This window comes from Molothrus ater, chromosome 10 (assembly GCF_012460135.2).
Source record: "Molothrus ater isolate BHLD 08-10-18 breed brown headed cowbird chromosome 10, BPBGC_Mater_1.1, whole genome shotgun sequence".
Taxonomy (NCBI): Eukaryota; Metazoa; Chordata; class Aves; order Passeriformes; family Icteridae; genus Molothrus; species Molothrus ater.
Window position 1 is genome coordinate 6,058,158 of NC_050487.2, and position 27,900 is coordinate 6,086,057.

At 45.4% G+C, this 27,900-nt stretch overlaps 1 protein-coding gene across 1 annotated transcript; it reads left to right on the plus strand.

Moving 5' to 3' along the window:
* The first annotated feature begins 1,600 nt into the window (after positions 1–1,600).
* EHHADH (enoyl-CoA hydratase and 3-hydroxyacyl CoA dehydrogenase) lies at positions 1,601–27,260 on the plus strand. The gene is made up of 8 exons (XM_054515922.1): positions 1,601–1,671; positions 8,034–8,137; positions 8,869–9,041; positions 10,436–10,454; positions 10,637–10,747; positions 10,969–11,073; positions 17,084–17,425; positions 24,786–27,260. The coding sequence occupies exons 1-8, from the start codon at positions 1,601–1,603 to the stop codon at positions 26,054–26,056; spliced, it is 2,196 nt and encodes a 731-aa protein (XP_054371897.1). The 3' UTR covers positions 26,057–27,260.
* The last annotated feature ends 640 nt before the right edge of the window (positions 27,261–27,900 follow it).

The following is a 27,900-nucleotide window of genomic DNA, read 5'->3' on the forward strand; positions in this document are numbered from 1 at the left end:
GTTTATTTGGGCTTGAATTAGGGCTGTTTATCACAACTACAGCAGTTGTATTATTAAAGCACAAGTAGATCAGACCTGTAAATTATAAACACAAAGTACAATTTAGAGTGATCTTTGCTTTCATTCTGGTTAATAAAAATTCAACAGACCAGCTAGCCCTCCAAGGCATAATTTACACTATTTTTATAAACTCCCAGAAGATGCTGTTTACAAGCAAATGCAGAGTATTATCACTAGTTTGGGGGGGGTTGTAACATTATATAATAAATGCCAGAAGAGCTGTAGTGATCCACCACAACAGCTGTAACAATAAAGGTTATATAAAAGCAGCAATAAAGGTTGCTTTTAGTGAAGGACCTTTCTGTACAGGTAAATCAATTTCTAAAATTGTGTACGCCTATTCCAGACCAGGGAAAGAGCTGTAGCCATTCTGCCCAGGGACTGACTTTTAAAGGCCAAGAGACAAAAAGGGGAGATTATAGAGATATAAATAAGAATATAACAATGTATAGATAAGAATCTTCTCTGTCCCTTAAATAACATTTTACAGCAACAGATACACGTTGTAACATTAGAAACTATGTTTCCCCCCCTACCTCTCAGCTCTTTTTACAGTGGCATTATTGCACTGAGCTGAGGGGCTGGTGTGAATTGATGCCTGAGAGGACCAGAGGGACAGAGCTTGACTGGGGGCACACATTAAATCCCAGTGTTGTCCAGAATAGGTTCTTTCACCCAGTGTTCAAGATGCCAATCCAACAGTGAGTCAAGGTATTTGATTTATTTACATTTCTGCACAGAAAGGAGGCTGGGTGACAAATCCACAAAGCCAGCGCAACTATCAAAACTTTTCACTATTTATACATTTTAGCAAATGAAGGTATTGATGTTCATTGGCTGCAAGTTATAGCATTCTCTTATTTAGTGGTCTATCTTCTACTGATTAATGATTCTCATTCTCTTATTTAGAGGTCTACCTTCTACTGATTAATGATTCTCTTATTTCTCATGCTAATTAGCCCAGTATTTACCTTCTTTTGGGTCAGTGGTCTGTGAGTCACTGGTCATGACCCGCCCCTGCCAGAATCACCTTTTACCCAGCTGGGGCTGATTTCAGCAGAGTTGCTGGGTTGCCTTTATCAGTTTGTTCCTTATTTTTGGGGTCCTGCCAAACGTCCTTGTGGCCTCTAAGTTCTGCATTCTGTGTGCCCACTCTCAGTGGCACATCACACACATCCTTCCAAGCACTGTCAGCCTTCCCTAGGACCGAGATCACTGAAACGTGGAGCCCTAGCCCTTAGCAAGGCAATTCTACCACAAAAAGAATTTCTCTTTCTAATGCCTGGGCATCACTTAGAGCTTGTAAGCTGCTGTTCCACAGATTAAATCTCCTTTCTAGTTGATTAGGCTTGAAACTTGCGAAGATCAAACATTAATGAACACCCTTTCTTAAGAAAATCGTCCACATTCCGCATTTTGCCCCCCAGCCGAGGCGCTCTCTGCAGGCCGGGGCCAGCCCCGGGGTGACCGGGCGCTGAGGGCGGGGCGGGGCGCGGCGGGGGCTGGCCCTGGGACACGGGGACCCGGCGGAGCGCTCGGCATGGCGCAGTACGCGAGGGGCTCGGCCGTGGCCGTCATCCGGCTCCGCAACCCGCCGGTGAACGCGCTCAGGTACCGCCGGCAGCCCTCGGGGAGCGCGGGGCTGGGCCCCTCTTGCGAGCGGGTGGGGGATTCTCCGAGTTCTTCCTTCTCACCGAGTTCCCTCTCCCCGAGCCCGGCTGAGGCTCCCTCCAGTCCCGGAGCGGGCGGTCCCTGACAGCCTCGGCCGCGACTTCTACGCCGCTCAGTGCTCGCAGAGCCCCGGCGGCTCCTTCAGAGGTAGCTTGGATCTCGCTTTGCAAACATCATGCTGAACTTTGCCATAACTTCTGCTCTTTCTTACAATTTCTAGTTGGGGAGTTTCACAGGAGAGGGGCCAGGCTCAGCAAACCGTACTTCCCGCCATCCCCCCCGGAGGGTGTTTAAAAACTTTGCCTATTTCTCATCACCTTCCAGTCTGTAAATATCAAGACATAGCACAGCAGCGTTAGCTCAGCCAGGAGTGCCTTCGGCACTGCTTGGTACGAGTCAATGCTCAGATTTCCTGGTCTGATTACAGATCACCTGCCCCACACTGCTCGGTGCTTGCCTGGCGAATCCCTGCGCTGTCCAAGTGTGCACAAGGGGGAGGGCAAAGGCCTCTGTGGATATCAGGCGTGGTTCAGCAAGCAGAGCGGGCAGCAGGATTAAACTCAGCCAGAGCTATGAGAAAACAGTTCATTTGGCCTTTAAAAACGATTAAGGAATTGACCTCTAAATACTGATCTTAGTCAAAACGGGTCCTGTGCAATCTGAAACACGAGACAGTGAAAAAAAAGTCAAACACCAATCTGTAGGAGCCTCTGAAATTTAGGTTTTCATGTGTCTTGAAAAGGACTTATGTGCTTTTAGCTTTACATTAGTTGTGGGGTTTAGTTCCTTTAGCTCTGAGTAGCACATAAACCCTTTCTAAGCAGCTGTAGTTGTTCATAACAGTGACCATTCAGTGACCAACAGCGTCTATTCAGCCTGTATTCACAAGCCAAAAATAACCCCACTGCAGTTGTGCTTGATTTGCAAATGAGAAAGTTTGATAAAAAGAAGCTCATAGAGACAAGGAAGAGCATGAAAAGGAGATAAAAGCTGATACTCTTCTGTAGAAAAGCTACATTGTAGCTGGCACTGCTCACTCTTCTGTTGCGAGTTGTTTAGAAGTGCAATAAAAACATTTTCAAGTGCTCAGGTGATTGCCAGGAGAAACTTGGACTGACTTGATGAGTTTAGATGAACCAGACCTGTAAGACTCCCAGAACTGTATGGTATCCTTTGGACCTCCTGTGCCCAAGACCAGTCTAAGAAAACTTCCAGGCTGTGCTCACTATAAACTTTCAGTCCTTACCGTGAAAAATACAAAATACAGACCTAAAGAATCATAGAATCTCTGAGGTTGAAAAGACCTTTAAAATCAGTGAGTCCAACCTTCAGCAGTAACAGACAGTGCTTAAGGAGCTTTAACTCCTCCCTTTTGAGAAGTCCTGGAGAAAACCCAAAGTCACCTCTGCCTTTGAACAGCAACAGTGCAACAGCTTATTCAGGACAGATGTCTGCCTTTACTGCCCTTTGCTCCTGGCCCTGCAGTGCCTCACAGCAAGGTGCAGTTCTGATACACCAAGGGAGACAGATTGTGTGCTTGTGGTCCTGTCCCTCGGCCCCACAGGGAAGAAGAAAGATCCTGGCAGACTTCAGATCCATTAAGCTACAACCTGAGACATGTCTGTGGTCTCTGGGGCACGCCAGGGCAATAACTGTTTTTAAAAGAGATCCATAATTCTCGCACCCGTGCCATCAGGTGGGTGTTAGCTGAGATGTGACTGCAGCTAGCAAAGGTAGAGCACACTCTGATCCCTGGCTGCTCCTCCTGCTCCTGCACATTTCTGTACTGGACCACAGGGAGCAGGTTTGTTAGTGTTGCTGGAAATGTTTGACTGCACAGGTCCCAGGAGGCAGTGAAAGTTACAGACAGGAGCAATCCTGTAAATTTCATTTCACTGCAGGCACAAACGCTTTTTAAGGCCAGTGAGGTTTTGCTACTGTGCTCCAGCCTCCCCTACCTCTCCCCATTATCCATTTCCCCCCTCCTGGGCCATCACACAGGCCATTAGCACTTCAGAAGCCACTGGTGGGCAGGAATTTGCTTTCTGTTTGACATCATCCTCTGCTGGTACCTTGGGGCAGTGCTTTCCTGAGAAATGTGTGCTGACTTGAGAGTCTGGCAGCAAACTCGGTTCCCACACAGACTCCCCTTTAAGCTAATCACTCCACCAGCAGAGGTGGCATCTGCCAAATTTGATTTGTTTGGAGGGTTTTTTCCTGGCTTGCAGAAGTTTAGTGTTCAGAGATCTGAATCTACAAGACCATGACATTGAGAGAAGGGATTTAGATATGCAAAGAACTGGGGGTTTGGGGGAACGGAAAGACAAGAATGGCAAAGGAAGGACTGACTACCCCTCCTCAGCAGAGGCAGGCTGCTGGCACTGGGAATTAGAAGGACTTTAAGGAGTATTTCAACATTTGAGCTGACAAGGACAGAAAAGCTCCAGGGAGGATAGGGGAGGCCATGCAATAGGGCAGCTTATGTGTGGGATTCTATGAAGTGTGACAGCATAACAGGTTTGATTGGGAAAGGCTCTCCCTGGCTGCCAGGGTTGTCCTTCTGAGCCTGATCACCTTAAAAATCAGAAAGTGTAAAGGAGATGAGAGAAGCTGCAGCTTCAGACAGGCAGCAATGAGGGGAGAGCATGATTACCCATGGATCAGCACCTCATCAGGATGAGATACAGAGAGAACATTCTGAGATTAATTAGGATCTGCTCCCTAAAACAACAATTCTAAAATTCCACCCAAAAGATGCCATTCTGGCTCTGGCCTTAATTTACATTCAGAAAGAGCAGAAAACTTTAACAGAACTGTTCAAGCTGTATTAGCAACTTGTCACACAACAGTGTGTGACAGTAGCTACTACACAACTGGATCTGGCACTGAAGCAAAGGAAAGCAGAGCAGGTAACTCCAGCACACAAGTCCTCAACTTCAAGTAGGGGATTATGTAATACCCAGGAGTTAGTTCAAAGAAAAACACTGCAGGAAGCTATCCAAAGGAAAAGGAGCTTGTGACAATGAGAGAGCCTGGATTTTGTTGTTCAGGTTTGGGATTTGCAGGTTTTTAAAGTCTATTAGAAGCTGAAAAAAATACAGAGGAAAAGGACCAGACCTGCATGTTTCCCATAAACAACATTTTCCACTGTGGGACTTGAGTCTTACTTCTCTAAATGTGACTAAGTAAATTTTCAGTGTTCCCTTATATTACTTTTTTTTTTTTTAAGAAAGAAATTCACATTCACAAACTCCAGCTAAAATGTGAGATAATTAAGGTAAATAGTAAAACTCTGTTACAAATCCAGCACCTCACAGTCACTACAATGAGTTCCATAAATTAAAACAACCTGGTATGGATATCTCCAAAAATATTTTCTTGCTCTGGTGTGCACCTACTCTTTAATAGCACCTGTTTTGAGTTCCTGAGACACTGAATCACCTTGGCAGAATCACTTTTCCTGCAGTCAAAATTGTACTCATGGTGGAAATGACTGCATGGCATGGGATACAGCCTTGGAAAGCATGGAGGGAATTTTTGCATTGTTATTGCTAAATGAATGACAGTGTCAGAGTAATGAAATACTTATGAAAATTACAGTGACTTTTTGTTTCTTTAATGCTCTAGCAGTTTGAAGCTGGGATTCTCCTGAGTACTTTTATAATTCTACTGTCACATATTTTACTATGATGTTTTAATTGAAAATTACATCTTTTACTGCCAGTTATAACATGAGAGTGACAAAGCAGTGCAGTCTGTCTGTTGGACTGTGACATATCCAAGGCAAACTTATCACTCCATCTTAGAAAAACATGAAACTGCAAAAAGTCTGATTTTTCTTCCTTTTTACCCCACAAAAATTCCAATTGGGAAGAAGTTATATGGAAAAATAGGAGATATTTTTGCAAGCACCAATTTAAATTATTCACTGCCATGAACAGTCCAGTTGGGTTAATTAAGGTGAGACAAGGATCAAATTGTGATTTTGTGGCTGCCTTGATGACCAGTTTTTATTTTATTTTCGTTGTTGTATGTTGTTTTAAGTGCTGAGGGCTTGGAACTGATTTCCTCCATAGAACCCTGAACCTTCCCATTTGCTGCAGACAACCCTTCTAGCTGGGCATTTTGCATCTGCCTGGAACAGACACAGAAATACTGATTGCTTCTTGTCTGCTCCTGATGGAGTTGTGCCATTTGTCTCTATAATAGTTGCAAATTAGTAACTTCACATTTGTTTGGATCATGGAACATATTTTTTCTCCCTCTTTGCCCCATGGTTTGTAGAGTGTAATGACATTTCCTAATGGCTTTCCCTGCAATCTCCCAGCCCCTGGGTGATTTTGGTATGGCTGTGGCCTGGCTCTTCACTGATGCACAAACAGAACTCAAAGAGCAGCAAGCACTGGGGGCAGCCTGTGGGTGCCCCTCAAATAGCAGCAACCACAGATATGCCAAGGGGAGGGACATAAACCACGATTTTTTAACATATTAAAAACACATTTAGTGTATCAAATTTGGAAAGGTTTTCATATTCTACTATGTGGACCTATATGCAGTGGAGAAACCTTTACTGACTCACCTCAGTTTTACTTTGGCATGGCCAAATTATTCTCATTTTAAGTTTCAGCCTTCAGAACCATTACTAACATCAGACTTCAGAGCTGTCTTTGATGTCTAGATTGGGTAATTGGTACATAACTGGCTGTTCTCTCTCCAAAAATAACACTTCTCCCAGTCTCTGGCTGTCAGGTCTCAGAGCTCCCACTGACCCTTCTGTGTAGCACAGCCTTATACAGGCAGCAGATGGTCCTAGAGACCCTCCTAGACAGCCCTCCTCAGCCAAGAGCCCTGATTGTTAGACTTGGCCAATGGTTTGTCTTGAATTTTTTTGATTTTGAAGGAGGAATATGCAGAGCTTGGCTGGGATTCCTTTACACAGTTGGCTTACAGGGAGCTCCTTGGGCCTTCAGGTTTCCCTTTGCAGACTATGGATTCCCACATGAATTCTGCAAGCATTGCTCTGGAAAAATGTCTGCACACAAGAGTACAATGATGTGGTTTTCATCTACTTCACCACAAGCTTCTTTTTTAGATGAAATGCCCTCTAACACATAGAGCAACATGCACAAGCTGACTATGCCTCCGGCCTTTTGATTAGCTCTGTGTAATTAACACTGCTCCTCTCCACTGGGCATCAGCAGAGCTCTGCTCCCTTTTCCTCAGCACCAAGCTCACATGTGGAGCTGGGCCCAGGGTTTGGAGAAGGTCTAGGAAGAAAAGCTGATTTTAAAAAGGACTGGGCAAGTGTGGATGATATTTCTTGGCTATTCCTCCAGCTGCTTGTGGCTCAGATTTTCTGTATCAGAGGCATCTCTAGCCAGAATAGTCTCTCACAAATGATATCACTATGTGTGTATAAGTACATTTTATTATCCAAATTATATATACATTAAATTTGTATTAATATTTCTATTACTAAAGTCCTAATGCTTCTATTTTTGCCTGCTATTGTTACCACCTTCTAAAACAGACTAGGTTCTCTAAGTCCATCCATACAAACACCTGAATTAGCTTTAAAGAGGCAAATGCAAAGTGGACATTCAGTTGGGTCAGACTTTTTAAATATCACATTTGAAAAATCACTGTTTATGCTTCTACAGATCCATTTTGAAATTCTTCATTAATTCTTTGCTGGCCACGTTTACTGTTGGTGCCTGCAGAACTACCTTTTCAGATGAGTCTAGACATGTTCTCTGTGGTGTTTCATGCCCAAATTCCCTTTGACAGGATCCCACACCAGTTTAAGTCCAGACCTGTGTGCAGTTCTTCGCAAGATGAAAGCATTATTAATATCAGCAGAGCCTGTGTCAGGTGTTTGAAAAATAACTTTTTTATCCCTAGAGCTCCTTTCAAAAAGTTCTTAGATTGTCAGTGGTTTAGCATTAATTACTTCTAAATTATGCTAAACTGTTTTCTTGAAAATCTGAATGTTTAATTCATAAAGACATCTTCAAAAGAACATTTCCCTGTGCTGCTTGTTGTGGAAACAGCAGTGTCATAGCCTGAAGATGAGTCCTCCAGGCAGTGACTGACAGGTCAGCAGTCAGCCTGTTGGGTTTGGGTGTTTGCCCTTGGAGTAAGAGGAGACTAAGGACAGGATTCACCTGTGACAGCAGCCAGGCATGGGGACTGCCTGTTGGACATGGTGCTCATTTTCACTGGGCTGCTCAGTGTTCTCAACACAGACCTCTTGGAAGGGGATGTATTTCATGGCTACTCACTGAATCTCTATTCTATTTCAGTCTGCCAGTTCTCCAGGCTTTAGAGGATGGGCTGAAGAAAGCAGATGCAGATCCCTCAGTGAAAGCTGTTATGATTTGTGGTGAAAATGGGAAATTCAGTGCAGGTAAGACATCAAACACAGGCTGAGCAAAAGATGAAACACTCTCCACCCATCATATCTGAAGATTCTCTGCTTCATCACACTGCTGACAAAAGTCCTGATTTGGCTGGAAATGACCGCAAGAGAGGGTGCTTTGTCTATTTTGCTGTACCACAATTGACATGGAGCACATAACAAGCTGGATCTTGAAATAGGCCAGAAGTAAACTGGTCTGTTCATTCTGAAATGAGGGACAGCTGCTCAACTCCATAACATCCTGGTGTTTCCTCAGTGTCCATAGCTTAGTTTATGTAAAATCTCTGGACCATTTACTGGTCTAGTATATGGAACGTACCCTAGAGTGGGGCAGTGGTGAATGACAGATCTCCAGTAGAAGCAGCCTGAAAAGCTAGGGAATTTCTGAGGAGTTCTATATTGCTTGTTCATAGTAACTAAACTATTCCAGGCTCAATATCACACCAAGAATGTTTGCAAATTTCTGCACTGACGACATGATCTTTACAGTTACTCTGTATTTTTGTACTCCGCCTTCCTCTGAGCTCTGTGAACAGGATCAAAGTTCCAGGGTTCCTTGAAGCTGGTCCCAAAAGGGGGTGATTCCTGTTAACCCCTCCCCTGCCAGCAGCACGTTCTGCAAGGGCTTGTGCATCTGTGAGCAGCTGGCACAGAGGGAAGGATTCTTCCAGTCACCGCCTCGCCTACTAATTCCTGCTAATCTTTTGGTGCTCCCCCAGGAGCTGACATCCGAGGATTTTCCTCTCCGAAGAGATTTGGAGGTGCCCTGGGCCCCATCGTGTCTCTCATCGATAGCAGCGAAAAGCCGGTGGTGGCGGCCATCGAAGGCGTCGCTTTGGGAGGAGGCCTGGAGGTGGCGCTGGGCTGTCACTACCGCATTGCACACGTGAAGGTAGCGCAGCCTGCACAGGGCAATGTTCTTTGGGGGCCAGAGGGGCTGCTGGAGGCAGCGGGAGCCAGCTACAGATGGCACGAGCAGAGGGACAGGGTGCCTTTCCAGGGACCCTCTGCCCACAGGAGAGTGGCTTTACAGCTATAGGATACAAGTCTGTGTGCTCAGACATTCTTCACCTACACCACCACCCTTGACATCTTTCCTAAGCCTTACTAACACACTAATTTCAAGTCATTTCTAAATATAAAGTAACTAGTAGGATAAGATGGCTGCCTAGAACTCCAGTAACCAAATGTTAATTTGCCCTAGGTCTCATTATCTATATTCTGTTGCAGACAGCTGTATCTTACTGACTCATGCAGCGTGACTTTCTCTATTTATTTTTTTTTCCCTAGCCTTGTGAATTTTGCACTTCTTTCTGCTCATGGCCTACTTTCTATAGGCAGTTGAAACTCAGCTAGCATGGAGCATTTAGGGTTAGATTCCTCATGAGCTCTGGGTCCCCAAGGAGCACTTGGACCAAGAGACAGCTTGAAGAGTCCTCAGGAATGATCTGGTTTTTTTCCTTCAATCCCCTCCTTCAAGGTTCAGGAATGCTGAACCACCCTGAGCAGTGCCTGTCTCCTTGTACAAACTCCTCACTGACAGGGCCATCCCCTCACTTCTGCAGTGAGTCACTTTCTCTGTGGCAGTGTGGGTTGCTGTAACAGCATAAAGAGATACTCCACATCATCCTCTGTGCCACCTAAGGTGAGGGCCATGGAATCACACAGAATCATTAAGGCTGGAAAAGACCTCCAAGATCACTAAGTCCAACCTTTGACCCATTACCACCATGCCCACTAAACCACATCATGAAATGCCATGACTACTGGAACTATAAGTAGTGGTCTTAAAGTAATTCAAAATCTCTTAAAAGCTCAATAGAAAATGTGCAAACTATTTTTTAAGGCAACAAAATCTAGATATTTTTTTAAGAGAAGACCTCCATACACTTCCTGCTGCCCCTGGCTTATCTGCCATGACTCTATCAGATATGAAAGGCACCAAGAGACATTTGAAGGAAGATTAGGGAAGAGTTCAGTGGTGTTCAAAGCCAGGTTAGATGGAGCTCTGAGCAATCTGGTGTGGTGGAAGGTGTCCCTACCCATGGCAGGTAGTGAAACAAGATGTTTTTTAAGTTTCCTTCCAATTCTTTGCTAAACTTGCAAGAATTAGAGGAGGGAGATGAAAGTTAAGCCAGCATGCCCTCCACCAGTTGGTAACTACTTGAAACATAATTGACAGATGTGTCAGTCTAGGGAATGCTGTTGGCCCTACAGCTGTCCCCCAGTGCTGTACTAGCACACAAATCCTCAGAAAGGTCATGTTTTCCTTGTGCATTTGTACAGGAATCCTTCAAATGGTCAAGTGGGTTTTTTTTCTTAAATATTTTATGTAGCAAAAAGCAAGGATGAGGTTTCTACATAGAAATTCTGAAGCTTCCTAGAGGAGCAATGTCACTCACATCTGCTTGTTTTTCCTCTATTTTGCTCAGTTTGCAATTACCACTCTTTCTGATCAGCTTTTTGTTTCATTTTACTGCATTTTAGGCTCGATGGGTTTGCCAGAGGTCACCATAGGGTTACTTCCAGGTGCTGAAGGCACTCAGCGACTCCCCAGACTGATTGGAGTACCAGCTGCTCTGGATATGATCACTACAGGTAACTGCTGTGTCTATATAGAAGAGCATGTCATTGAGTCATACCAGCTTGGTCTAAAAACCAGGAATCTTTTACCTGTGTAGCTTCTTGGGTTGTAATTCTACTTACTTCCACCCATGAGGGGCTAATTACCAGCTGCACAAGTCATTTGATCAGATGGAAAAGAACAAAATTGCCCATCAGGCTCCACTGCAGTCACCTTATTTCTCTTTTTATGGCAGGAAAACACATTCCAGCAACTGAAGCACTGAAGCTGGGCTTGGTTGATGAAATTGTGGAAGAAAACACCATTGAAGCAGCAATCCGTTTGGCAAACAAAGTGATTGGTGAGGAACAAATTGTAGCAGCACCAGGAAATAATTGGTGATGTTTCAGGGCTGAAAAGAGTCAGAAAAAAGCCCACCAGTTTGTTCTAATTTATATGCTCTATTCTTGAGTTTTGGCATCCATATAAGAGAGAATTAATTGCAGAATTTGTTTCCTGTTGTCTGAAGTGAAAAAATTCAGATGCTGGAAAGCTACAGAAATTCAACTGAGATTGAGAGAACAGATCTATATCAAGTCCTCCTGCTTTTTAATTGTATTTCCAAACTCAGATGCTCCTCTGGGATGCTGCACTCCCCAGGTTTTGGGGGGTAAGTGCTCTATCCATCTATAGTTCTGGATCCCAGCTGGCATTGCACGCATTCTGGTTGCACCATCCATAATGGCTGAGCAAAAATAACTTTCTCCCTGTAGTGGAGGGGCTGGCACATCCTGTGCTCAGTTTAATGATCCATGGTCTGTATGTGACTCTGTCCCTAATCCTTTGGGTGCCATGTAAAAAAATGGCCTGTGCAAATGGGAGGAATGGGGAGAGATTTTTTTTTTTCCCCATCTTAGAAATAACAGAATCAAATTTGCTGGAGTTATCTCACAAAGAGGAACATTCCTCCTGCAGCATGAGGAGCATTGCCTTTAGAGAAAACAGGGCATTTTTCCACTGCTGACCTTGTACCTTTGGAACCTGACCACTGGATTTCATCTGGGGCTCTGTCACAATGAGCTGAATGCAGGAAAGCAAAAAACCCTTCCTGCTTTGATCACATGGCCTGTACAGGCAATGCTGTCCAAGTTGGGATGTTGGTTTTGCTCCTCCAGTTCTCTTCACAACACACAAGGCCCCTTCTCTGTGCTAGAAGCTGAGGCAGCCTAAGCTTTGTCCTAGATGACAGTGCACCATATTTTAAGGTAATTCAAAGAATTGACTGTTCTTAAATATCAGTGTCTTGTGTATCTCCCACACCTTGAGATGTACCAGACAGGCACCAAGGTATCCTTTGGCTGGGTTTTCTGTAGCGGATGCCCATCCTTCTCACTGTATTCATCCCACAGTATGTTAGGGCTTCATTTTCTAGTGCAGAATCAATGACATAAGCAGTCCTCTTTTTTCTTTGCTTTATGTCATCAGACTAAATATAATTCTTTAGCAAGAGATAGGTGATATACTTCACTGCTGCTTCTAAGAAAAACAAAGGTACTTTGGTTCGCTGAGTTTGTCTGTTTTGAATGAGAATTCTGTTTCTCCATCTGTTGGGAGAGCAGTGAAATATTACCACTCTTCTAGGCAAATTAACCCAACAAACAGTGCTCCCTGTGATGTACCCTCTGGGCTCTGAATGATGCTTTGCACAAGATCTATGCCAGTACTGATGACAGCAGCAGCAGTGTGTCACGAAATGAGTAATGGATACATTGCTGGAACTGGCAAACCTGAAAATTCCAGATTTCAACAAATGATATGTGCAATCAGTTGAAGTTTAGATATTTGCATGCTTGTTTCTTCCATGGCAGACATTGTGCAGTGGCTGACAGCTGTGAAAGCCAGCTTGGCCTTCCAGGAGACCCTCAGGAAGGTAGCATTGACCACACTATTTCTCAGGGTAACTTGCTCTCTGGAGCTCATGTCCACTACCAATACTGGCAAAATCCTGTTCTTTAGCTTCATCTTCTTTGGAGATTGTAGCTACCAATGTGGGTTTGGTTTTGTTTTTTGAGCTGTATAAGCATACAAGGATCCTGGCTGAAGGTCCAGCAGGTAGCCTGTCCAGTCTTACTCATTATTAGACTTTCACTCTGTTTATTGCTGGTTTGAGTTCTCCCAGCAAAAATGAGTAATGTCATTGACGGTGTTGCACATCACACTATATATCAACTCCCACAGAACTTTAAAAATGCTTTCAGACTCTTTCCAACAGCTTTACTGGCATTTAAAGTACACATTTTAACAGTGAAAACACTGGTGAGCCAGCTAATCTATTTCTTTCCTGCTTGAAAAATTTCTCATTAGACCCCGCAGAAGACCATGACAAGTTTTGATGCACCATTTACCCTCAGGTTATCTAATAATTTGAAAGATTGGTGCACCCAGGGCCTGTACGTTTCTTTTGAGTCATTCCTTGTTTGGACTTTGCCTAAAGTTAATAAATTTCCTGTCCTACAAAGGCAAGGCAGCACTTTCATTTTTCTCCATCAAGCACTAACAGGGCTGCAGAAGAGATGACAGTCTTGGATAGCTGGTCTGGAGTTTGTTCACATAGAGTTCTGTTTTTAGTGAATGCTTCTCAGATAATCTTAATAAAACCAAAGAGAACGGACCAAAAAAATGCCATCACAAAACTCCACTGGCTTTGTGTGGCAGGCAGCATTTTGTTTCTGATGAGATTTTTTTAAAACATGAAGCTCCAACTGCTGACTTCTTACAGAGCAGTCTGGCTAAATAACTGGTTTTGTCACCACTGGAATTTCTATTCCTGGGAAGGCTGTACTGCAAGATAACTCTCAAAGAATCAATTCAGAAATAATTTTCTTCTCAAGCTTTTTCAGCACCAGAGCTGCAGTATCTCATGGCAAGAGATCAGTCTCAAATAACTGCCTTACTGTATCAGGGGTCCTTGATTACTGTTGTGATACACAGCTAACAGAGCTACTTTTATGGCACATTGGGAGAGCATTGTCATCCATACATTTTTATGGGTTGTTCCTAATGAAGAGCACCTTCAAAAGATGCTCTGAAACAGTAAGTGGGTGTAGGAATACACAGAGGCAATTACTGATTCCAAGTCAGATTTTTCATTGAAAACCAGTATTTATGTATTGCAGATAGGAACCAAGAATAATTCCCTGACCTCTCAGGCAAACTGGCTTCTGCAGGCTAAAGAAAGTATCTTCACTTCTGAAGGCATTTTTTAAAAGGAATAGACAGGAGCTAAATCCTTAGGGACAAGGAGAATGTCCTTTCATTAGATGTGCTTGACAATCACTGCAGTAATCCAAAGCTGCATTTCAGGCTTTTCCCAGCTGATGGCATCACAAAATTGACAAATGGCTGGAACTGCTGGTGACATGCAGCAGCTTACATCTCTGCCCATTTCTTGTTGGCCTGCTCTGGTCTTCCTCAGCTGGAGGAGAAATTGGCTCCTGGCCTCTACACAGCAGACTTTGAAACTCTCCACATACACCCCTTGTTTTTCTGACCCCATCTGCTGATTGACCTCAGAGCAGAGCAGTACCAATGTCTTGCACCAAAGAGGCAAGGAAAACCAGAGCAATTTGGAGTAGCTCAAGTTCCCCAGGTATTAATCTGTGGGGAAAAGTGATGAGTTTCTGCCTGTAAGCTACTGGGAGTTGCTGCAGAGGAAGCAGTTGTTCCTTCTGAGGCTCATCAAAGCTAGGGGTGGAACAGATGCTGCTGTGGGTAATTGCATCCTTCAAATGGAGAGTGGAGGAAAAGCTTTCCTTTAGAGCTGCAAGGCCTTTCCATGAGCCATCTCTGCCAAGATGCACAATATCAAGATATTTTAACCTCTCCCCAGGGCTCAAGGTTCTGGCTGACAGCTTCCTTAGACAGAGCCTAGCCAAGTGTCCCTTGGACACAAACAGAGTTTGCAAAAGGTCTGACATGGCCTGGAATTGTGTCTGGCAGCCTGAGGGGCAGAGGCAGGGCTCAGCTTTATTCCTCAAAAATTCACAAGCAGTTCCCTGCATGAGGACAAACATTAGGCTGGCCCTGTCTCTTGCATGTGCCATCTCAGTGTCCCAAGGGTTTACAACTCTAGGATAATATTTAATATTATTTTATTAATTAATATTTATTTTAAATTATTTTATTTAATTAATATTTATTTTAAATAACACGAAATTTGATACTGCCTGCATATGTGGTGCATTGGCTGATAGAAATTCTATAGATTTGATCTGCCCTTTGTGCCCCCTGGACTACAAACCTGGAAAACAAACAGGAGTCTGTGTTAGCTCCTGTGTGTGGATGATGTTTTCCTGCAGCACTGATGTCTGGCACTGTTCATCATCTTCCTGCTGCTTTGCTTTTAGAAATCAAGCTGCAGGTGTCCCACACTGATCTCTTATTGCCAGACTTGGATTCTGATAATTCTTCCCTCATCATAAACATGTCCTTTATTTTTATTAGCATTGCAGAAGCTAAGATACTGCACAGAGGTGCTGTAGAAAACCTATTCAGTTTGCAGCTAAAATAAGAGTTTTACTACAAGATCCTGAAGTTTTTTTGGTTTTTTTAGTCTGAGAACCGTCTCCTGTCCCTCATCACTATTTGTGCTTACAGTATTATTTGCTGTCTGAAGACCAAGCTTAAAGGCTTCCAGTGGTATTCTTTTTTTACCAGCCCTTTTCACTGGATGTCATATGAAGTTCCTTGATCTGCCCAATCTTCCAGCCATCAGATCAGCTTTCCGGGACAAGCCTGAGCTTTCCTCTTGTGATGGAATATAACCCACTATTTAAGTCCTAAATAAAGAACTGCACATAAAGAGCATTTCTGGGTTAAAAACTTAAGGGAAAAAATTATTCCAAAATAAAGGAACATTATTCTGACTAAATCCTGCAATACTGGCTGATACAAATTATATCCACTGTCAATGTGAAAACATTTTTATGAACTCTGATTGCAAGGGAAGCTACTTACACAGTGAGTGTTCATCTTTTTGTGCTCACTAAGAGGCTTAATTAAAAACCTGAGCTCTGAAGACCTATATTACAAGAAATCAGTGTATTAACTCATCCTGGAAACTTGTATTTCAATTTCTCCTAAGCATTGCTCAGTCTTTGAGGAAGAGCTAGAGTCAGGACATGTATCTCAGGCAGCCATGCCTGCAGTGCTGCCATCATTCCTGCTCTTCAGTATCCCCTGTAGGATTCCCTGAGTATTCTGCTGGTGCACTGGCACTTCCCTAGCTCAGACAGCAGGACAAGAAAGGGGAGCCAGATGCAATATGCTGCCTTGGAAGGAAGTGTGCTCCCATGGCAGAGCTTATCTAAGAGGCCAGAGCAATGAGACACTGTCCCCAGAGAGCTTCAGCATAAGGGTCTCAGCACACCACCTGACTTTGGTGGCAGTCCTGGCTGTTTCTGGGAGCAGCACTAGCAATCCATGCAGTGCCATGCTGCAGTTAATGATCTGGCTATGGCTGTGGTGACAGCAGGGTCTTTGTGACAATGTTGCAGTATCAAGGGGATACCTCCCAAACTGCTGAACTTGTTCCTCCCTGGTCTTTACTGAGCAAGCTGCCTTTAGAGCAGAGGAACACCTGAGTATGGCCAGCTCAGTACTTACAAAGAAGACAGAATTTTGGCATCTGAACCATAACTATGTTCTCCCAATTAAAATCCTTTCTAGGTATCACCATGGCAACCTCTGTCTGTAATAAACTTCACATATTTGTGTGGCTGCTTGATTCATCACTTGCTGACACAAACATGAACTCTCCCATTTGCTGCCAAAGTCATCCTGAGTGAGATCTTTTGGCTAGTCCAAAGTGACTTGAGGGGCTCCTTCAGTCAGGGAAGAAGTCAGGGTGTGTTTTCCACTCTCTTGACAATGTCTGGGTCAGGCCTCTGGCTGAATGCCTCTGGGTAGTGTCAATTGGGTCCTGAATACTAAACAATACTGGAGGAAATCTTCATTACTGAAGCCTATAGAAAGATCCATATGAAAGTTGCAGCTAGGACTGTAGAGGTAAAGAACTGGAAAGTCAGGGCACTCTGAAGCTGAGAAAAGGAAGGAGAGAATTACTTATTTGAAAATAAAGTCTTACTTTTTTTGAAGTCTGAGAAGGGACTTGAAAAATTGTAATTGTCAGAGCAAGCAGAAATAAGGAGAAATGTCAGAAGCTTTAGTTCTCGACCCAGCTCACTGTGCCATGCAAGCCCCAATGCAGGGATTGGAGAAGAGGAGGCAGACTGCATCTGAAAAGGGTCTGGAAAGACTGCATCTGAAAAGATGTGGATGCTTTGTTCTGTAACTCCATTTCTTTCCCCCAGGTCAGCCCCTGGGACCCCGCAGGCTCAGCCTTAAGCAAGTCCCCAGACTGCCCAACATGGAAGCGTTTCTGGAGGAGGCTCTTGTGAAGGTGAAGCGGCAGGCGCGGGGGTGCCTGGCTCCGGAGCTGTGCTTCCAGGCCGTGCGAGCCGCCGCCGAGAGCCCGTTCGCCGCGGGGGTGCGGCGGGAGCGGGAGCTGTTCCAGGTGCTGCTGAGCTCGGGGCAGGCCCAGGCGCTGCAGTACGCCTTCTTCGCCGAGAGAGCCGTGCGCCGCTGGGCCACCCCCGGCGGAGCCTGCTGGAGCAGCGCTGCCCCGCAGCCCGTGCGCAGGGCCGCCGTCATAGGTAAGGACAGCGAGCCGCCGCGGTGGGGCACCCAGCGCAGACAGCAGCTGCATGGGAGGGCCCAGCCGTCACTCACACCCATCACACACTCCACACCCATCGGGGAAGTTGTCACTGCGTGGGGAAGCTCGAAACTCAGATGGCAACTCACATGCCACTAGATTAGCACCTGAAGTCTCCTCTTGCTTTGGAAGAATTGCTTTCTCTCACTTCAGAGACAGCTTTGTGTTGTCATCTTATGGCAGGGGTTCCATACTAATGTCTCCATACCACAAAGGTTTGATACCTTCTTGGTGTTTCTCCTGGGCAGCTCCTCAGAGCACTGACCCTTTCTTCTTCACAAAGCAGCCATCTGACTCCAGTTCCCTCCTCAACCAGCCACCCCACTCTTTTATAGCACTCTTCTTCTCATTGCTTACAGCTGTGGCCTGTTAAAGTCAGGCCTGTTCCTAATTCTTGATAATTGACCCACCTGCAACTCCTTAGGAATAAGATTACTTTCTACACTATCTTTATTTTCTTATATTCTATCCCCCTACAGCTTCGTGTGTCGACCATAAGCAGTCTGCTCCCTTTTAAACACTAAGACCCGTTTTTGTTTTATGCTAGAAGCAGGTCTGTAGGAAATTCTCCTCCTCCTGGTCTAGTTCTGTACTGCAAGTGCATGTGCACAGAGTCACTCAGGATATATTAATACAAAAATGTTTTGACAGCTGTATTTTAAGAAGATTTCATCTCACTGGGATCCACTCCTGCCATTTTGTAGCCCAGCAAGATAATGCCTTCATTAATTTTTTATAAGAGCAATTTAAATAAAGCCTTCAATGCACTGCTGAGATTAAAAAAAAAAATCTTTTAGCTCTAGCTGTTGATAGTAGCACTCAAAAATGGTTAGACAAGTAATGGAGCACTTGGAAAACATCCATTCTGTTTCAAGGAAATCTCACCAGATCAACACCACCTTTTTTCTGGGTGCTTCTCAGGGCTCTTGAGCTGTCTGACAACTCATTTTAGGCCATAGAGAATTTTTTGGAAGTTCTTTTCTCTTCATTAGCTGCCATGCCATATTTTTAATAGAAATGGGTTTTTAAACATTAGTCCACAAACCGTGTGAGAAGGATCTGTGGCTGTTAAAACATTCAGGTGAAGAAGCATTAATTATTAGCAGATTTGTTCTATGACTTGAAGAGCACAGAAGTTTGGACACACACATTTGTCAGTGCCACACAGTTCTGCAGTGTATGCTTTGACAGGAGGGCCTGTGTTGGAGTTTGGGGGAATGACCAGGTGACCAGGAGGGACATTCTCTGCTCTGTGCTGCTAAACCATGCCAGAACAACACACTTGCAAAGACCTAATCACAGTGACAGTTTAGCCAGAAGGGCTGTTAGAGCTGAGCTGCCTATTTTGGGGCTGTAACTGAGCTAGAGGGAATTCTGAGGACAAATGCAACCTCTGTTTGAAAGTTTCTAGTAGAAACATCATCTATACTTTATTTCCAAGCAGAATTGGCTGGGCTGCATGTCTCTTCCATTGGATTAAGTATTTGCAGCTCATCTCTGGACAGATTTCTGAATTATGGTCTGAAACTGCCCCAACCATACCTCCAGGTTTCAGTGTTTTTCATAGCTGATTACAGACAATCAAGTTAACTCCTCCTTCTGCAGAAGAAATAAACTAAGTGCTTTGATACTTCTGCTGCAAAGCACAATCTGTCACACTCTGGTTATGTGATTTACCCTGAACTTCCACAAATTTTTCAACACTTCATAAAATGTGCATAACCAAAGTGGGAGCAGCATTCCAGGAGTAATTACACCATAGCCAGGTACCAAAGTGTTTCTTCCTTGCTCCTGCTGAGCATGCCCAGGCTAACAGGCAACGTTGGCATTAGCCACATTAACACATCCAGTTAATTATCTGCTGGCAGGGAGCAGCTGCACCCCAGGGATGGGGAGCCAATGACAAGAACAGGGAATAGAACCACAGAATCCTTGAGGCAGGAAGGCACCTCTGAATATCATCTTGTCTAACATCTCCTCACATGGGGTCACCTAGAGCCACTTGCTCAGGACCATGTCCAGACAGCTCTTGAACACCTCCAAGGATGAAGACTCCACAACTTCCCTGGGCAACCTGTGCCAGTGCTGAGTCAGCCCCACACTAAGAAAAGTTGTTTCCTTTTGTTCAGCTGGAACTCCCATGTTTCAGCTTGTGCCCATGACCTCTGGTTTTATCACCAGGGGCCATTTGAGCCTGGCTGCATCTCCTTTACCAGGTACCTTTCTCTCAGGTGTTTATATACACGGGTGAGAGCCCTCAAGCCTCTGTGCTGAAGTCACAGGTCCCTGAGCCCTTCCTCATGAGACATACTCCAGTCCCTTCATTATCTTATTTGCCCTTCACTGAACTCACTCCAATCACTCTTGTGCTGGGGAGCCCAGCAGTGGGCCCAGCACTCCAGCTATGTTCTTATCAGTGCCACACAGAGGGGCAGGATCACCTCCCTCAAGCTTCCAGCAAGAACCTGCTGGCATAGCTCCACATACCATTGATCTGCTCTGCCACAAGGCCATATTGCTGCTCAGAGTCAACCTGGTGTCCACCAGCACTTCCAGAGCCTTTTCTGGGGAGCTGCTTTCCAGCAGCCAGCCCCACTATGCACCATTCCTCCCCACACACAGAACTTTACACTTCCCCATTCCAGAAGATCCTGCCCACCCCTTTCTCCCTCTGGATGGCAGCACAACCTACTGCTGCATCAAAATATACAGTACCTGGGCAAGGCAGGCAGGGCAGGACCAGACATGGTGCCAGGAGCTACTGGGAGTACAGGTGATCAAGCAAAGTTCCCAGGATGATGCAGGTCCACAGTAAAGGTGGGACATCAGGCTGAGGTCTGGATCAACAGTGACCACAGCCACAGTAAGTCAGCACAGCTACTCCAAGAAACCTTAAGAAAGTATAAGCCCAGGTCTGAGCTTAAATGGGGCTCAGAGGCAATGGGCAGTATAGGTGGGTGGAAGGTCCAGGTGTGGCTGGTCAGGGACATTAAATCCTATCAGTGCACTCAGGGCCTTGACACTCACCCAGGCTCCAGCCCTTGCTGAATCACTGCTCCCATTACACAGCCCCTGTATCCCACCAGTACAGCCTGCTTTGCTTACACTCTTGTTCATGTCGTACTTCATTTCATGTGACATAACTTATCTTGGAGGTTTTTGATCACCTCCATTTAACCCTGAATCCCACACCAAAGTGTCACTGCTTTTTGGCCCTTCTTTCTGCATCTTGTGCTTTTTCTCCTTCCTCTGGAGGGTTTCCCTCCTATTTTGCTTTTTGCTATAAGTGAAATTGTAAGTCCATTAGAGACAGGCAGAGAACATGCCAACACAATTGTATTCTTTCTTTCAGGTTACTGAAACAAAAAGTAATTTTCCAGCCAGTACAATGCTCTACAGTGTTTTGTAACTTCATGTTTTTGATCTGAAGTACATCCCTGCAGCACCAGAAATAAAAATCTGAGGGATGATTTTTGAGGGACTGACACCTTTTAAAATAGTGCTGCTCATCCATGCGCGTATTGAGTCTACCCTAGGTGACCCAGGGTCTCTCTATTTTCACTGCAGAGAGGAGGTCAGTCAGAGAAAGATGCTGCTTCAATTTCGGCTCCTCAGAAATCATGCAGACCCCACTTTCCCACAGACAGTGCTGTGCTGTTTCACACACTAAAACCATGTTGCATTATCTTGCTGCTTCCATCTCTTATTGCTGCATGGTGAGAAGCAATTGAGGAGATCGTGTTGACTTTTTCATGTTGACTTTCCTTTGCTTCTGAACTCTTGGTTCCAACCTCTTTTCATTTCTCTGGTTCCTCACCACCCAGAAAGAAGGTTCTTTTCTCTCTGTCCCTTGCAGCTGCATCTCCCAGAGCCCCCTGCTTGTCTGTAGTATCACATTATTTCTGCTTGAAACTGCTACCCTGAAACAGAGAAAGCAGCAGCCCCAGTCTACAGCAGCCCATTACTGCCAATTGCTTATTGTTGTTTTTATCAGGAAAACTGGAACAGTCCTTGCATATTTTAGCAATCTATAAAGAATTATTTCAATTGCCAGGCATTTTAATGTCCAAATATTCATTGTAGTTCAGAGTGTTTTCCACAGATAGGTATTTCTGTAGTGTGTGACTGTACATGATCTGCCTTGTACATATTTCAAGTGCTTTTGTTTTGAAATTTGTATTTTAAAGTCCTTCAATTAATTTTGTATGATTTTTTGTATTCTAAGTACCTCACGTGACAGATCAATAATTAACCATCATTATTCACTCAGCTTGCCCAGAAAATGGATTTGTTATACCCGTATTTGGCCTGAAATTACATATGTACAAGTGTAGTTTTAATTATATGTCAAAGCTTCATTTCACAATAAAAGACCAGGAGCAGGATGGCTGGGAACTATTCTTGCTCCTAAAGCAGATTTCAGTCTTTTCTGGAAAGATGTGCCTTGGACATGAAACTAGTCCCCTGCATGGAAGAGGAGAATATAGGGTTTGGAGGAAGAGAGAACACTATTGAGTAAGAAAATGCAGCATACAGCAGAAATTCTGGAGCAGTTCCTCACCATGTTTCAGTCTGTGTGATCTGAGCTGAGCATGAGACATCTCCCTTCTTCTTTCTTCCACAGGCTTCAACACATGTAAGGCCTAATGATCCCTTGCCATTTTTTCTGCTCTAACATATTCTTCCCCAAAATCACTTGGCTTTCTGAATTGCAAAAGAGGAATCCTCAGAAATGCCTCTTTTTCTGCTAGATAGCCAAAACTCTCCTTAGTTTTATAGCCCAATTTTAGGAAATATTTCCAGGGGAATCATGCTGTGCAAGCTCTAATGTAACAAACCCCTTGGGGCTTTCATTACTCTCTCTGCCAGCTTCATTAAACATCATTTCATACAGGCCATTGCAGAGTTCTGTAGGAAGTTGAGAGACAGCTTTTCTAGGTCAGAAACAAGCTTGGCAAGCTCATATCTTATCTATAAGCCTGTTACTGTGGCCCAGAAAGTATAGTACTACAAGCACGTGTGCCTGTCTCTCATGGGATGGCTAAAACCTACATGGAGTACTCATGATGGAAGCAACCAGGGGAATCACCTGCCACCACTGCAGAGCTTCCCTGGGAAAGAAGCTTGAGGAACATCTGCTCACAAAAGAGGTCTTGATTTAGGAAAGAGCAGTGTGGAAAATTAGGAAAAGCTCATATGGCAAGAGAACCACTAAGATTTCAGTCATGAGACTGAAGCTGGGAGGATCAGAAGTGCATAAGACCCAGGATGTGTGGAGAACTTGGAAATTCTAGAGAGAAACCCCAGGCCTCCCCAGTGGGAAGGAAGAGACTTCAGGAAGGAGCCATGTGGGACTGCAAACACTTCAACTCGATGGCTAAAGAGAGCCTGACAGATGGGGCTGGGTTAGGGGGTGAGCTACCCTCCTGCTCTGCAGGAAGAAAGCACTTTGTGTGGCTCACCAAAGCCAGGGAAAACCTGTCCCTAATTCTACCTGTTCCTGCATCAAAGGCTCTGGAGACTGAGCACAGTGGGAGGAGCTACTCACATTCAGGTTTTTTCAGCCAGCAAACCATAGACACTGAATTACTAAGAGTTGATTCATGTTATTCTAGATTTATTTTCAAATTAGTTTGCAGTAGAACTTGATTATGAAATAGCAAATCTAATTTTCTTGAAAGGAACTTCAGCATTTGCTTGGGAGTGTAATGATGGTTTGTAAGCAGGCTGCCAGGTAGTGATGCCAGTAAAAAACATCTTCTGGTGGCTAAGCAGGGAATGTTTGAAATGTCTTGTGTGCTCACAAGCTTAAGGTGGGCAGAACTAAACCAAGAGTGTGTAGCATGCAGGAAAAACATCCTACCTTGTCTGACCTTGGTTGCTGGAACTTGTTTAAGTGATGACATCATTTCAGCTCTTTTTTACAAAGCTGATTTAGACAAAATTTTTAATCCCCTTGTTTCTGTTTATTTGTTTAGCTGACTTTCATTTGTAAACCTGAGATTAAAAAAATCATTTTTACAGAATTATAACAAACCTATACTTTGTCTGGTTGCTGCTATATTTAGGATATTAATAATCCTCCCATTCAGAGGCTTCGCACTATCAAAGCTGGTAAAATTGTGCTGACCTTCCCTCACTAATTTGTATTAATTTAGTTGGAAAAGCCTCCACCATGGGAGAGCAGGATCAGTGGTGTGGGTCATGTGTCACAGGAAAGTGCAGCTTCATTTAATGTCATAGAGGACAGAGCTGGTGCAAGGGATCAAGCCAGTGATCTCTACACTGGTATTCCTGGGGGTAGGAGCTGGGGGTAGCACATTTACAGACCTTGGAGGAAAAAATTACAGTGTGAATGGATTCTCAGTTACAGGAGTTCTGGGCAAGAGCTTTAACTGTGTGGCTGGACAAGGAAGACTGACTTTGAGAATCTCCAGAAGTCAGGAATGGCCTGTGTTGGAGGGCTTGAAGAGTTCCTGGTGGGCAGAGATACCTGACAGAAAGTGAACAGCAGGCAAAAGGCTACTGATGTGGCAGCATGATTTAAAAGGAGAGAGAAGATGTTGAAATCTAGATTAAGAGCACTGCATTGGTTCCATCCCGTTTGACCAGGCACTGAGAGACACAGGAGGCCTTAGAGACAAAGTTTAGAGCAGATCAGCAGCCAGGTCTTTACAGAAATAGCAGCTGAGGTTTTTTTTGCTTCAAAGATCACGCAATGAAGCGCAGAGGGAGAAAAGGAGGGAGACAAAGAGGAAGCTTGGAAGGATGAGGGAGAAACCAACTTTGCCAGTGTCAAAATCTCTGGGGGGGTGTATCTGCTCAGTGCCCATAACAGACCATCTCACAGGAACAGTGAGGCACTGATACCCTCAGGGTGAAATCTTGCTTTGAACCTGCCTGCAGAAGGTCATAAGAGGGTGGCAGATGTAACTCAGAGCTTCTCTCTTTGATCCCCAGGTTCTCACTCCTCAATGATCCTGCTTTCCATAGGTGTAAAACTTTGCAGAGATAAGACATTAATCACATGGTCTGTGCACACTAGGTGAATCCCACTGGCATTTTGTAAGCTTGTGAGGGTAACTTGCCTTTGTGCTACCTCTTTTCAAACATTTAGGTTCACTGAAAGAGCAGATTCACCTTCCTTTTTCCAAGTCTTCAATATCTGTTTTCTATGTGTGCACTACTTGTTTTCAAGAGGCTTCTACGTTTTATCCTGGAGATACAAAGGAAATGCTACTTTCAAGAGATTAATTTGCTATTCATAATCTTTGATTCTATCTTGCTTTTATCCCTAGGGCTGGGAACAATGGGCCGAGGCATTGTGACTTCTCTGGTTAAGGCCAACATACCTTTGGTAGCCCTGGAGCAGGATCTGGAGAATCTCAACAAGGGAAGAAAAGCTGTCATGCTCCTTTTGGAACGTGAGGCTATGAAAATGGAGGGGGGTGCCCAGACCCTGGATTTCCATAACCCTGCACGTCTCCAGTTCACTGTGGACTTTGATGTGTTGCATGATGTAGACCTAGTCATAGAGGCTGTGTTTGAGAACATGGCACTGAAGAAGGAAATATTCCACAAGCTGTCAAAGATCTGCAAGCCAGGAGCTTTGCTGTGTACAAACACATCAGCCCTGAACATCGATGAAATAGCTTCTGCCACAAACCGCCCACAGCAGGTCATTGGCACCCACTTCTTCTCCCCTGCCCACGTGATGAGGCTGCTGGAAATCATCTACGGCCGCCACACGTCCCCCACCGCCATTGCCACTGCTATGCAGCTGGCCAAAGCCCTGAAAAAAGTGGGAGTGGTGGTTGGGAATTGTTTTGGGTTTGTTGGGAATCGCATGATGTTTCCGTACGTCCAACAAGCAGTTTTCCTTTTAGAGGAAGGAAGCAGACCAGAAACAGTAGATCAGGTTCTTGAAGATTTTGGGTTTAAGATAGGCCCCTTCCGAATGTCTGACCTGGCTGGGCTGGACGTGGGCTGGAGGTCCCGGAAGGACCAGGGCCTGACTGGGCCATCCCTCCCCGCGGGCACGCCGGCCCGGCAGCGGCACGGCCAGCGCTACAGCCCCCTGCCAGACCTGCTGTGTGAGCAGGGCCGCTTCGGCCAGAAAACCGCCAGGGGCTGGTACCTGTACGAGAGGGTCGGGGGCAGGACAGCCACGCCAGACCCATGGCTCCACAACTTCCTGTCCCAGTACAGAGACAACCATGGCATCCAGACCCGCTTCATAGACCAGGAGGAAATCCTGGAGCGGTGTTTGTTTTCCCTCATCAATGAGGGGTTTGCCATCCTGGCTGAGGGAATAGCATCAGGCCCAGAGCACCTGGATGTCATTTACATCAATGGCTACGGGTGGCCGAAGCACAGGGGTGGCCCCATGTTCTACGCCTCCACCGTGGGGCTCCCCCGCGTGCTGGCCAAACTGCAGAAATACTCCGAGGCCCACCCTGATGTGCCTGGGCTACGGCCCAGTGCCTTTCTGAAAAAGCTGGTGGCTGTGGGGAACCCCCCACTCAAGGAGTGGATGTCCTACCTCAGCCAGCAGAGCTCCAAGCTGTGATTCCCCTGACAGAGGCTGATCTCCTGAAACCAGTGCTTCAATTGCACTGCCTCCTCCAATAAAACCCAAAGTGCTACGAGCCCATAAACAAAGCCACAGGCCTTCTGAGACCTTTGCAGGAAATCATTTTGGCCAATAATTGATCTCAGTCTCCCACCTGCTGCAGGTCACCACTGCTTTCATCCAGCCTTCTCTCTCAGCCCCAGCCTCACCCACTGCTGGGTAAAGGCCTGTCTCATTGTGCACTGCCTGCAGGTCATCACAGCTGTACTCCTCTTCCTGTCTGTCTTTGGGGAAGGCAGGGAGCAGCATTTACAGCCCACAATGCAAATCATGCTGGAGCCAAGAAAATTAGGATCACAGTCCAATCAAGACCTGCTGGATTTACCAAATCCTGTCTTCAACCTATTTCCCAGTTTGTTTGAGTTCTTGCCTGTGCAGCCACCTCCCCTCAATTCCCTGGCTCTTCTGCAGCCAGCCAACTGGAACCTGCTCCCTTCTTGCTGCTGGGGGACAGATGGCACAAGGGTGCAGCAGCTTTCAGAGGTAAAGTCAAATGAAGTGGAGAGAGCAGGTCTGGGCAGAGAACAAGGGGCTGTCCCTTGCTGTCCTCTGGTACTGTCTCTTCTCCCTGCTGCAGTGGAGGCTCAAATAAATGCCAGGAAAGCCACAAATACATCAGCCTGACCAACCTGCCCTGTGGCGTTGGCTCATGACTGGCTTTCTGCATCCAGACTCCATCCTCTGTTGCCATTATCCCCACCTGGCTTTGTCCAAGCAGAAACATCTTCTGGCATCCCTTCAGTGTGGAAATGTGTTGCCATCGCTCCCTGTATCTTGACTACAGCTACCAGATCTTGGGGCCCAACATGCTCTAATTGACCAGCTTGAAACACGGCCCTGGCACTGACCAGGTTTTCCTATGATCAGAGGGTGCTCTGGGAAGGGCATGGCACAAGAGCTGTGCAGGCAGGGATGCTGCTTGCAGGCGGGCAGGGAGGAGGCAGATCTCTAGCAAAGGGCAGAGCAGAGTGAGAGGGAGCCAAACTAGCTCCAGGCTTGATGCTTTGGGACAAAGTCTCCCATTTCACACATCTAGTGAATATATCTTCCAGTCTGGTGTGGAGAATAGGTTGGTCTGTATTCCCTTCTCAGGCACACTGAATGTTTAACTTTTGATTTTAATTTAATAAAACTACTTTGATTATCTAATGACAGATTATATAGTATCACGTGAGAGAGTGGGGTAAATGCCAATGTGCTTGGTTTTTGTTTTTTCCCCATCCCTTCTTTACAGGATGGAATTAGATAATTTTCCTGCTTCTGTTTGGAAAGGGTGCATGCCTCTTTTGTCTAAATACGTTTTACTTTGCCCTTACTCCTGTCCACCAGTGGGTGAGGGAGCAAAATTGAGGGCAGGAAACCCATCAGGAGTTACAAGCCAACTCAAATGCCTTGTTCCAGGGAGGGCTTTTCTCCAGGACTGGAGAAGGAGTCACTCTAGGCCCAGCAAATTGGGGCAGTTTGCCCCTAATCACTCGTGTGCCACAGCTGAGAGCAATCTAGCTTGGCTCAGAGGTGAAGCACTACTTCCACACGAGCAGGCTCTGTGGGACACATTACACAACAGCCCTGGCTGTGCTGGCAGCTGCTCTGTCATCCCCAGGACAGCTCTGGACACGATGCCCTGCCTGTGCTAACCTCCCTTCTCCTGTGCCTCGTGCTGTGGTGCTCACCCGCACTGGGGATCAGCTGGGAAAGGGCAATTCCCTTGCAGCAGAGGCTGTGGAGCAGAGGACGTGCCCTTCCTCTGGAACTGCAATGTTGTTTCAGGATAACACCAG